Consider the following 12,794-nt stretch of genomic DNA (forward strand, 5'->3'; position numbering starts at 1 on the left):
GCTAGCAGTGTGTTCAAAGGTACAATATTTCTAAAATTCTGCATACAGGTATTTACCATAGTATTTAGAAGACCAGAAATAAAAATGTTGTGTAATAAAGAAATCTTGGCAGTCATCTGACAGATTAATCTGGCTATTTCAAGAATTGGAATCATGAGTTACAAATTGATCCTCTTCCTCCTTTGAAGAACCCAATTGTCCTTTTTTGGAAGTCAGAGGCAAAACTCTCAGATGGAGCAGGTCCAGGCACCAAACTTTTATTTATAATCTACATGAATGAACAATACTCAGTGTATGGGCAGATTGTAGGCCAAATCCAATCCACTTTGGAAATGGACTGATAAGGACAAATTTTGATTTTGCAAAAAACAAATCTCCTTCAGATCTAGGTTCCATTTTATCTTAATTAGTATGCTGTTCCCCCCCCCTCCATCTCTGTATACACATACAACTGAGAAGGAGAAAATCAGATCAGGTTAAATACAAAACGATCCAGACCATTGCCCATCACTCACACCAGACAGTTTTCTGTTTTGTCATGCCTTTTTTGAGGGGTGGTGGTGGGCAGGGCTTAATCTTTTAAAAAGTTTGGCTAACTTTCTACTTTTTTGGATGACTGCTGCCTGGACTGGAAGCACTGAGATTCTGTGAGCATTGGGGCTTTCCCTGTATTGCAGTCAATATGCCCAATATCTGGAAGCACAGGTTTTCTCACCAGAAAGTCTTGTGAAATTGCCAGTCGGAGACCTAGACCAAAGAGATTCAGCTTCTCACCTAAATCAAACCCCCAAACCTGGGGCCTAATGCTGAGAGCTGATGAACATCTGTAACTCCCACTGAAGTCAATGGGTATTGTGGGTGTGACAATGCAGGGCATCTGCACTTGTATTCCCCCTCTGTGGTCCAGGAAGGGCACCCACTCTCAGGCTTCTGGCTCCTCAGCCGTCACCTCTCTTGGGCGAAAACCCATGTCTGTCTCCCTACTATCTGGGGTATTTCAGGCTGCACAGCTCCCTGCCAGCACTGAGAGTTCCCCAGCACATTAAACTGCCCAAACAGGTCTGCTTTGCTTTTCTCCTCACAGGCTATATAATAAGTGTAACTGCCCAGAGTTGTAAGTTACCACACAGCTTTTCCTAAGTAGGTATATTTACTGTTAAGGGAAAAGCATTACAGAGAAAAACATACTAAAACAATTTAAGAGCCGATATTCATGCTAATAAGATTAACAGCAACCACCCCCCATCTCCACAAGAGCACTGGTCAGTGTCAGTCCTTCCAACCCTTGCCTAAGGTTTGGGGCGCTCCCTTCGAACAGAAGGTCCTCTCTGTTTGCTGAATCAGAAAGGAGGATCTCAATCAGTTTAAACTCTGTCTAGTTATCCAATAGTCCTTTCTTTGTCTGTTGGCCTCTAGAGAATCTACTTTAAACTAGTGTAGACAAGCATCCCCAAGAAAGTGACACACTCAGGCTGTAACACCTCCAGAGCGGGATTTGCCTAATCACCTCCAACTGATCTGAGTTCCTGAAGGGGCTAAGGTTACCATCCCCCCATGGAATTACAATCTTTATTAATCATTGTAGGCCAGGGATTGTAAGGGCTCTCAAAACTATTGCAGGAAATTTGCCATATCTGTCACCATGGGCACACAGGATCTTCCAAGTTCATGCCCCTGTTGAGGTTCACACATCACTCTATATGCATCTTCCCAAACGCTGAAATAGGCACATGAGGCCTGACCTTGTAACAGTATTTTGAGGGGTTAGGTTGGGTTTAGGTGCATGTGCCTTGTGCACCCCTGAATAGTCTAATGTGATTATTCAAATACGGAATGCTTTCATGATCATGGCCTGCAGGATTGGGCCCAAGAAAAATAAACTCTCCATGAAAAGTTATTCTTTTTAAAAAGAGCTTCCCTCTTCCCCAGGGATACTTTGTTTTTTAAATAATTATAAATATAACATTTGTACAGGAAAACAAGATCCATTACGTGTGACTTTATCAGTAGTGTACACAACAGCTAATGGAATCCAGCTGACATTATTACTCTCCATTAAAGGGCTTAGAGTGAAAAAGTACAGCAATATTTATGGATTGCATTAGTGCCATTCTAAGAAGCCTCAGACTATGTAAAAGCCCTTGATATCTGCAGAGGGAAGCAATTATAACACTTCTAAAAATGTATCGATAATAGTCTGTAGGATCCAGGATTTGTATATAAATGTCTGAGCACTGAAGAGTGAGCGTGCAACATCACAGCTATGTCCTAACTCATGTGTGTGTATTACAAGTTCCTCTCTGTGCTGAGCCACAAATGATAGGAGTTGTTACAGACACCAGCTACAAAACCTTGCCTTTTTAGCTCAGGTTGTAGCAGCTTAGGCTTTTAGGCCTGGAGGTCCCCAGTATGTCAGCCAAAATGGCAGCTGTCACACATAATCACACACAAGGCCAAGAAAGAGAAACCTGAAACACACAGAAAATGACTGATCTCTACATGACCTGGGTAAGCACCTGCCTTCTGCAAAACAGAACACAGGAGATGGTCAAAAACATAACCTGTAAGGAGGGACAAGATACTTCTGAGGGTATTAAAGTCAATGGGACTTAAGCACATGCTTAAAGTTAAGTGCTTTCCTGAATTGAGATTAATGTGCCTACCTGCACTTAGCAACTAAAATTTGGCCCCTACTTTTCAAAACCGAGGGTGAAAACATGTCCCCATTGAAGTCAATGGCAAAACTCCCATTGACTTCAATAGGGTTAGGATTTCACCAAGTATTGTGAACCTTGTATAGAAAATGCAAAATGGCCATAGAGATAATCTATAGCTGCAGTAACTAATGTAGCAAGCTGTGTAGTGATAAAGGAAAGCTCTGGCTGAGAAGAGTTTGCTTGATTATAATTTCAGAATTCTAATTTAAACTCAGATTTGAGAGGTCTCATTTCTTCTCTCATATACACTACTGCTAATCAGGAGTACCTCCACCACCATCAACTCTTGTAAAGCTGCTGTAATGGAGGGGAGAAGAGCGCAGTATCTTTTTCCAAAGTACTTCACACACACATTTAGAGACATATCTTGGCAGAATGAAATTAACAGTTTAGAAATGTTGTATCTGCCAAAGAGCTGTACAACTGAAAATAATTTTAACTTATGATTCTATTTAAGATGACTTATAGGTAAGGAATCATTGTCAAGACTTAGGAGCCACACCTGATTTAATCAGGCAGTCTGTTTGCACAGTTAAAAATGAAAAAATATTGAGCAAAGGTTACTTCCTTCTCTCTCTCTGCAGCACGTAGGCAAATGAAACTTCTACAGGTCATTAGACTAATCAACTGACATGTGTGTGATAATGCAGCTGCTGTCAACAGGCATAGCAGAAAATGGAGTCTCCAACTTGCTTTCTGCTTCCCTATATTTTCACTCTAAATGCTTGGCTCAGAATCTTGCCCTAAGGATGAAATAAAGGACATTACTATAAATGAAACACTGTGTATGGGCCTGCTCCTGCTTCCATTGACTCAAATTATTAAGGGATCCCCTCTCCATTCTATAACTTTTAACTAAGTTTGTAAATGGTCACTGGCCTGGCTGGTAAGCACATGGAATGGCCTAACTGCCTATCTCCCATTGAAATCAATGGGACTTTGGTTTCTAAATACATTTTGAGGAGCTGGGCCTCAGCATTTCTCTGACAGAGGCCTATTTTATTTTTCTGTAGTGTGGATACCACCCCAATCATATTTGTGTAATTTATTTGATTGATCATCCTGCCTCCCAGCTTTCTAAGCCGTTCTGAACACACTAAACTGACAGGGCTGGCTCTAGGCACCAGCAAACCATTGCTATAGACCCGAAGGTCAATAAAAGGAAAAAGGGGGATCTCGTAGCTACATTGCTTAACTGGCTTTCAACCTTTCCTTTCTGCAGAAGGCTAAGGAAGCCATTATTCCCAAGATTCCTTGATGAGGCTGTAAGCCTTGCTTACAAATGTGGGCCTAGCTCAGAATTAATATTTTCTTACAATAAGCCTTATAAACTTAGATTTCATTAAAATTCTGATCTCTGAAACAGCTCCATGTCACAATGGCTTTTTCTGTCTTGTCTCTGAAGTTGATATACAATTACAGCCCTTGATCATCTACCTGTCCAATGCTGTGAGCCATATAGGGGCCATCAAGACATCAAACCCACCTAGCAAGTATGCTGGCAGAGTGCCATGAGGTAGCCACATAAACAGCAAGCACCACCAAAAGTTTACTGGTCAACTGCTCGGGCATTAATCATGTTATTTTTCAGACCATTAGGGTACAATTAGTAACCACATGAGGTAATCTCCCACTACTGGTGTTGTTAATGTTATCTAATATGAGAAAGAGTGGCAAGGTTGTTTACCAATTAGATCAGGGCACCAGGAGTCTGGACTCTTGGTTCTAATTCCAAGCATTACCACAGATTTTCTCTGTGACTTCAGGAAGTTCACATCTGTACCTCAGATTCCACAGCAGCACAGTGAGTATAATACCTACCTCACATGAGGTAATTAAAGGTTAGTTAATATTTGTAAAGTGCTTTTCAATTGCTATAGACATATAAAGTTCTTTGGGGCAGAGATTGTCATTTTCTGGAAGTCCATACAATGCCCAGTGCAACAAAGCTCCAATGTGGTTGGGTTTCAGGTGCTACTGCAAAATAAATGTTAAATAATAATATTCAGGATGAAAGGAGCTATAGTGTAGGGAAGGAAACCAGAGACTTCTTTTTGTCCTGTGAAGTGACTGGATTTCTCTAAGTGCTCACATGCTTTCCCCTGACTGAGTTATACAACCTTCCTCCCCACTTGTGTTTTATATTCAGGGGCAGCTCCAGGCACCAGCGCACCAAGTGCGTGCCTGGGGCCGCAAGCTGCGGGCAGCCTGCCAGTTGCTGTGGGGGCAGAAGTCAGGGAGCCTTCGGTGGCCTGCCTGTGGGAGGTCTGCTGGTCCCGCGGCTTTGGCGGCAATTCGGCGGCGGGTACGCCGAAGCCGCGGGACCGGCAGACCTCCCGCAGTCGTGCCTCCGAAAGCCGCCTGACTGCCATGCTTGGGGCGGCAAAATACATAGAGCCGCCTGTTTATATTGCTGCACATTTGACTTTTCGTGTGGAGAAAATGGTACATTCGCTCCAGACTAAATTAAAAATTATCTTGGATTTTTTCATATTTTTGGGGGCCTTGCTTGCTAATACCATTACTGGAGAGGGTAAGGGAGAGATATGAGGGAATGCCTACATGTCAAGATAAGAATGCTATACCCCTGTATTTGATCTTTGTAGCATTCCATTATATATCACCATTGCCCTACATTTATTTTTCTAGTGTAGGTAGACCCTTCATGGCAAGATCCAGTTTTTACAGAGGAGACAAGTGATTTGCTGACAGACAAAAATGTTGAATTCACTTATTTACTCAGAGCACTGCACACTTTTGATGAGCAAATTCCAGTAAAAAAATATAGAAACACTGAGTAGATTATTAGATTGCACACAATTGTATTAAAAATGCCTCTCTGTTTAACAAGACAAAAGCTAATATTCTAGAAGACTGGAAGGTGAACTTTTGTGGTTGCACATCTAGGGATCTTCTGATGCCACTCCTCTTAAATTTGTAATTTTAGCAAAGAAAAGTTTATAAGTCTGATAATTCCGCTTGTCCTTACACATGAAAGTTTTTCTGAAGCTAGGGAGGACTGGAGTTGTTTACATCAGTTGTATGCTGCTGAGTCATCCTTACTTGTAAAAAATAAACTTTACTGCCACATCTGTAAAAAATGCAGCACAACAGTATTGTAACTATTTTCTATTTCTCAAAATCAAACAAGCTTTGAGAACTCTAAGGCCACATTAACTCAGTCTAGGTGTATGGCTTCATTATGTACTTTCAGTTTTGTTTGCACTGTGGCTGAATAATTTATAGCACTTCACAACTGCTAGCATTTGGGGGATTTTTTTTCTAAATTTAGAGAAGTTATTCCCACAGAAAGCAAGTCATTCTCCAATGTAGCTCATCTAATGATTCCTGCTTTGATTTCTTCACCCATACAAACTTGTGATTCCTGAAAATGTTATGCACTTTAGAAATACAATATAGTTAGAAACCACACAGTCAGTACATGTGATACTGTCTGGAGTGAGGATGCGTCATGACGCAATGAAGGAAAACCTTTCTGGAAGGGATACCCTCTTCGGCAATTATGCCAAAATTAAAGGCACATAAAGGAGAAGGAATACCTACAGATCTCTGCACTAACCAATCTTTAGAAAAAAATGTAAATTATTAAACAGGAAATTACTTATATAGGATCCTACTCCTAATGTAATCTGTTGATTTTCTCTTGGTACATGCTATTAAGGTTGTTTGCTTTATCTAGAAATCATTTAAAAATGCCTTCTGGGAATCTGTATTCTATGCTTAAACTTGTATGTACAATAAAAAGAGGATAATAAAACTGCCTAATAAAGTTTTATGTCCACTCCAAATTAACCTTCATTTTACTTTAATAACATTTTCACAGGAATAAACAGCAGGAACTTACAAATTCAAAAGATTTGCTCTTGTTTCACTCATATTGAAGTGCTGATAATTTGTCTTAGGACCTGGTCCTGCAAGGACTTACACATTTGCTTAAATTTATGCACTGAGTAGTCCCTCTGAAGTCAATGGTACAACTGACACAGTGCAAAGTTAAGAACATGTGTAAGTCCTTGTAGGATTGGGACTCACCAAATCTGAACTGGAAGCCAAATTTTTTACTGTGACCATTTATGCTACCATGTACAAATAGCATCTCGGTAAAATTAGCACACATCACTGAAATATGGTATAAAGAACTAAGAAGCAACAGACCAGAGTTCTTATTTTGGAGAGGATCTTTTAAAAGAATATTGACACTTTCATACTCATTATGGTCTTGCTCCTGCTCTTTTTGAAGTCACAGGGAATTTTGAATAAATCTAAACATTTAAAAACATAAGTGCCCATTTTATTAGAAAATTTACAAAATTATATGTATTTTAAGAAAAATAATTCAGCATTCTAAAAAGCTCATATATGAATGAAGGATTTTCCACCCCATTAATACTCTGCATATTGAACATTGTACATCAAGTTAAACATGACTGTTGAAACAATGAGTACCTGAAAGAGATGTTTATTTTTGGACTGTGTGGATGTTCTAAGTAACCACTAAGACAAAATGAAATTCCTCATCCAGAGTCCAAAAATGTAGGGAGACCCTAAAAATGTAGCAGAAGCATTTCCGCACACTGATTTCAGTAGTCGAGTTTGTGCAGAAATGATTCCACTAGATTCATAGAGTACATTTTTGAGGCAATGGCAACTTGTCACTTCATCATCTTTTTGACCTTCTCCAGCTCCTCTATGGATTTCCACTCCTGGTTGATCGATAGAAGCTAAAAAATAAGAAGAACAATACGAAGAGCAAATTATTAAAACCCAAACAGTTATCCTCTCTAAATATATAGTAAGTTTTGTAGGTTTTTTACACTATACAGAAATTTATACAATCTCTTGTGTATGAAGGAAGTCTTCTAATAAGTAACTTTACATTTTCTTTTTACAAGTAAACAGAAGTACCATTGAGCAATATATTTTCTTTATTCATCATCAAATAAAACATTAGCATTTCAAATGAAAAAAACATTACAATCTATGCACAGTAAATAGTTACACCACTCACAATAAATTTTTGCCTATTAAACCTGACTCGCCACAAGTATCTTAAGACTTTAAGAATGAAGTAATTAAGAACCATAATATTAGGTTATTTCTGATTTTATGAACACACAGGACTTAGCCATGTATACCCAAAACACACACTGAAATCAGTGTACTGTAGTAAATAGGAGTTGCATTTGCTAAGCACTTTGCAGAATTAGACCAGGAATGCAGAGTTGATTATATTCTTCTATTAACATTCTGCTAACTCATACGCTCTAAATATGTTTATATACATTCATTTAATCTTTAATGAAATAGAATATAGTTAATTGGCACTACACTCAATACCAACTTTTATGGAATAAATTATTTTATTCGTTACCTTTTGAGCCTGGTTAGGATTCACATTTTCCCAAGGTTCTGGATTGCCAGACTTGTTAACACTAAAAAACAATTATGAAATTCATTGTAGGAAAAACAAAATGTTTTAGGGCCTGATCTTGCACACCCTTAGTCAGCTGAGTAGTCTCACTAGCTTCAGTGTAACTATTGACGTGAGAAAAACTACTTGCATGAATAGAGGTTTACAGCATTAGGCCATTAAACTTGGCAGAGGGACTGGCTTTTATTTGTAGTTTGTATCCCACACATGTTGTCATTGCTTAATAAATAATAATATCATGTTGTGGTTTAGGTAACAGTTACTGGAATTCTTAGCCTTATGGCTAAGAGCCCAGTCATGCTCATAGGTCAATTTTAAAACTGCCATGGACTTCACTGTTTCAAGCTTGGGCCCTAAATTAATAGTCAAACTATTTTAAAGAAAAAAAGTAGTAACTGATAATGGGTATCAAAATCCTGCTATCTAGATATGAGCAATAGCAGTCTGTTATTTATTGATCTGATTTAATATCTCAAAGAGAGAGTTATTAATAAAATACCTTGAATGAGGTTATGTGAAATAAACTGAATGAGATGGTAAAGGAAGTGAAGGCTGGGTTATTGGCTAGAAGTATTAAGCATGGTCTTCCATAGGACCTTCCACCTCTGCGTCCCAGTCAGTCAGCACTTCTGTGAGCCAGAATGCAGCTCTTAAGACCAGTACCAGTAAGAGATCTGACACAGTCTGAGAGGCCATCCACAACCACCAGAAATCTTTGAAGATTTACACTGTATATTGAAAGCTGCCTTTAACTGAAGGCACAAGGTTATTAAATCTTAAATTAAGATTTATTTTTTCCAAACCATTAGATGATTGAATTAAGTAGGTGTTAGCAAAATTAAATTTTTAAAGTCTGAATATTATTGGCTATTGGAAATGACATATTGTGATCTGTGTACCTCTGTCTCAGAAGAAAAAATGTAAAAAAATGTTGTAAAAATGATTCCTTTTCAACACATTCCTCTATTTGAGACATATTAAATGCTATTTGAATTCACTATTTAAAACTTTGCACAAGAACATTTTAGCTCAAACTACATTTATAGTGAAGACAAAAAATAAATTTTCTGAGCAACAAATTCAAAAATTAATCCAGTTTGGGGAATAACAGACTGGAGTAAATTCTTTACAAAAATATAATAGAAGAATTAATGATCTGTAAGATTAAGATGTTAATTTAAAAAAATGCTGAGTGTCAGATCTTCCCTAATTCCCCCCTCCCCACTCTGATACACCTCATTGACTTCAGGGTATCGGTTTAGGAAAGAAAACTCAATACCAAGCATATAACTCAGAGAAATATGGAATGGATTATGCTTACATCACATCACTTTTGGTGCATAGGGAATACAGAGAAGCAGTTAGAGCCCCACCTGCTGCCAAGCTCACAAAACCAATCAAAGGAATGAGCTGAAAGACAAAAAGTTAGAAAACAAAGCTTTCAAGAACAAAATGTCTCTCTTGGTGGTCCATGCACACTGGAGACATGAATTAAAAAGCTTTAAAGCAAGTGAAACTCCCGCAAAGAAGGCATAACATATATGCCGATCGCACCATCTCACTTCCAGTGTGTCTTCAACTTCTGCACATTCATCATTTTATTTTAGAGAGTGCATTTTATTAATCTGGCAAATCTCACGTTTTAATGTAACCTCTTCAACATGCACTTGTTCATAGGACTCTTCGTCAGTGCCAGGAAGGCAGCTCGGATCATTTTAGAACAACGCTCTTTTGCAAACTTACTTCTTTGTTTTTCCTTAGCAGTTGGAAAAAGCCCAAGTTGGCCATAGCGGCAACTGTAGACCTGAAACGAAGGGTGTCCAGTTACAATCTCATCAGTGAGGCAATTTAGGTACCACAACCGGCAGAGGCTATTACACAGATGCTACATAATCCCCTATCACCCTGCAGGTCACAACCTCTAATCCACTATCCCAGATGCACTCTGCCGCTAGAGACAAGAGACCCTGCATTTACCTGGCCGGGAGGAGAGGGGCAGAAGCTGCACTGCAGACACAGCCTTAGCTTGGGGAGGTGCCCAGCCTTTTATATAGCACTGCTCACACCCCAGGAGGCTGGCTGTGTCCCAAGTCACGTAGCCCAGTGCAGAGGTCGTACAGACTGATGCACAACTTCCCCTTGCGGTCTCCTGTCCCTGCAAAAACCGGCAGCATGAGGCAGCGGCTCCCCCTGCGGGAATACGCGGGGACCCGGCTCCGGAGCGCTGCGAAGAGTTGTGCGTGCAGGTTGAAGGCAGGCAGAGCGTGGTGGGGTTCGGTTCGGGAAGGGCTGGCGGCGTGGGGTGCAGGAGTAGGGGACGGGGTATGTGCGTGGGGTGCAGAAGGAGCAGGGGACGGGGTATGTGCGTGCACGGGGGCTGCATAGAGGGAAGGAATAAGGAAAGGGGGGTTGGCTGCGTGGCCTGGAGAAGGGTAGAGGTTGTGGAGGGCCGCAGGGTGAGCTGCATCATGGGGCTCCTCTGGGGGGGGGGTGGTATAAGGAGGGGTGGGGATAGAGGGAGGGGGTAAGGGAGGTGGCTCCGCGGGGAGAGGGAGATGGGGGTGGGGTAAGGGGGGCATGGCTCCTCTGGGGGAAAGGGGGGGATGGTATAAGGAGGGGTGGGGATAGAGGGAGGGGGTAAGGGAGGGCTGGCTCCGCGGGGAGAGGGAGATGGGGGTGGGGTAAGGGGGGTGCCTCCTCTGGGGGAAAGGGGGGATGGTATAAGGAGGGGTGGGGATAGAGGGAGGGGGTAAGGGGGGTGGCTCCGCGGGGAGAGGGAGATGAGGGTGGGGTAAGGGGGGGTGGCTCCTCTGGGGGGGGGTGGTATAAGGAGGGGTGGGGATAGAGGGAGGGGGTAAGGGAGGTGGCTCCGCGGGGAGAGGGAGATGGGGGTGGGGTAAGGGGGGGTGCCTCCTCTGGGGGAAAGGGGGGGATGGTATAAGGAGGGGTGGGGATAGAGGGAGGGGGTAAGGGGGGTGGCTCCGCGGGGAGAGGGAGATGGGGGTGGGGTAAGGGGGGTGCCTCCTCTGGGGGAAAGGGGGGATGGTATAAGGAGGTGTGGCTCCGCGGGGTGAGGCTAGAGGAAGGGGGTAAGGGAGGGCTGGCTCCGCGGGGAGAGGAGATGAAGGGTGGTGTAAAGGGGGGGGGCTCCGCGGGGTGGGGATAGCGGGAGTGGGGTAAGGGTATGTGTGTGTGGCTCCGCGGGGAGAGGGAGATGGGGGCGGCGATGGTGTAAATGGGGTGGCTCCGCGGGGGTGTATGCGGGGTGGTGTTGGGGGTGTGTGTGGCTCGGCCGCGAGGGACATGGGGGGGTGTATGGGTGCGTGTTGGGGGAGGAGTGCGTAGAGGGATGTCAGCTGCAGGGCTGTGCTGTGGGAGAGCCGGGCTGGTTTCCCGCGGCAGGAGGGCAGCTGCGGAGGGCTGAGGGGTCGCTCTCTCCCCTGCCGCTGACTTCCAGGTGGCTCGCTGACAGGCAGGTTCCCGCGGCCTCTGTCCATACTCCGCCCGCTTCACTCCCTCCCCCCGCTTGGGCTCCTCCCTCTCTCGCTTCTCCTAACTGCCCCCTTTGGCTCCCTCACCCCGGGTGTCTGACTGGGCCCACTCTGCCTCGCCTGCGTGCCCCCCGCTCTCCCCCGTTACCCTTCGCGGGAGGCAGTTACTGCTCGGGGCGGGGCGGCAGGTGCGAGGCAGCGCTGCTGACAGCCTCCTCCTTCCGCCGCTTGTCCGGCTGCGCGGCAAAGCCGGAGGGGTGAGAGGGGGAAGAACAGGCAGCTTTGCCTGTAAGCTCAGTTTTCCTCCAAGTCGCCCCTGGCAGCTACTAGGGGCTAGGGAAAACCCAGCTTGCTCCTTGCAGGCCCTCTCCAAGAGGCAACCTATGGGCTTGTCATATCACCCCCGTTACAGAGTCTTTGCAGATCTTACTCACACACACAATTTAAAGTATGGGCACCAGTTGCTGGCCTCGTGCTAAGACTGTTCCTGGAGGGCAGCAAGGGGTGCACCAACACTGAGCACAAGAAGGAGGCTGGTGAACCACCTTGGCAAAGACATCCACTAAATTAATATAACCATTTACTCTTTCACATCTGCGGCCCGATCCCAGCTGCTACTTACATAGCAACTCCTAATCCGCAGGTTGTTGACTCAGTTTCTGACACTCAGCTGGGCTTGTGGTTTCCTGTATACAGTAATTGTAAGTGGGCTGGATGTAATCACTGGACTATTTGTCCCCTCAACCAGGAAGCTTTCAACTTTAGTTCCCTCTAAAGATGTAATCTCAAAATTCGAAAAACAGCAACGATTGCTTTACCTGATCTCCTAACTCTCATTTCTATGTCTCATCACCATAGGCCCTCAACAGCAGCCCGAGGGGTTTAGGGACCCCTGCAGAAAAATGGTACCATTTCTGGATGCCAGCAACAGAGACCACCAGGATACTCCTTTGTAATAGAGTGGTAGCAGCAGAGCTAACAAATTATGACAATAATTTATAATCCATCTCCTTTCTCACACAGTAATGGCTTCCAACTTGTGGCCAGCTGTTCTCTTCACTGTAGTTATCTCCAACTGCCATGGAATCTTTAAGGCCAAGTGATCTCACTCCAGCCACAATCTGGGGTAATGCT

General features: G+C 43.3%; 1 protein-coding gene across 1 annotated transcript; it reads right to left on the bottom strand.

Annotated features, from left to right (window-relative positions):
* Window positions 1-6,526: 6,526 nt before the first annotated feature.
* On the bottom strand, window positions 6,527-10,552 carry C10H15orf48 (chromosome 10 C15orf48 homolog). The gene is made up of 5 exons (XM_065559387.1): window positions 10,147-10,552; window positions 9,913-9,973; window positions 9,491-9,579; window positions 8,110-8,170; window positions 6,527-7,459 (listed from the first exon to the last, which is right to left on the bottom strand). Exons 2-5 carry the CDS (start codon window positions 9,955-9,957, stop codon window positions 7,391-7,393), a joined length of 264 nt encoding a protein of 87 aa, XP_065415459.1. The 5' UTR covers window positions 9,958-9,973; window positions 10,147-10,552; the 3' UTR covers window positions 6,527-7,390.
* Window positions 10,553-12,794: the final 2,242 nt, after the last annotated feature.

This window comes from Chrysemys picta, chromosome 10 (genome assembly GCF_011386835.1).
Source record: "Chrysemys picta bellii isolate R12L10 chromosome 10, ASM1138683v2, whole genome shotgun sequence".
Taxonomy (NCBI): Eukaryota; Metazoa; Chordata; order Testudines; family Emydidae; genus Chrysemys; species Chrysemys picta.

Bases quoted from the DNA above. Each gene is read 5' to 3' on its own strand.
- C10H15orf48 (XM_065559387.1), bottom strand. From the start codon at position 9,957: ATGGCCAACTTGGGCTTTTTCCAACTGCTAAGGAAAAACAAAGAA. The intron at 8,171-9,490 runs GTAAGCATAATC...ATTGTTTTTTAG, and splicing joins TGCACCAAAAGTGATGTGAT to TGTTAACAAGTCTGGCAATC. The intron at 7,460-8,109 runs GTAACGAATAAA...CTTATTTTTTAG, and splicing joins ATCCTAACCAGGCTCAAAAG to CTTCTATCGATCAACCAGGA.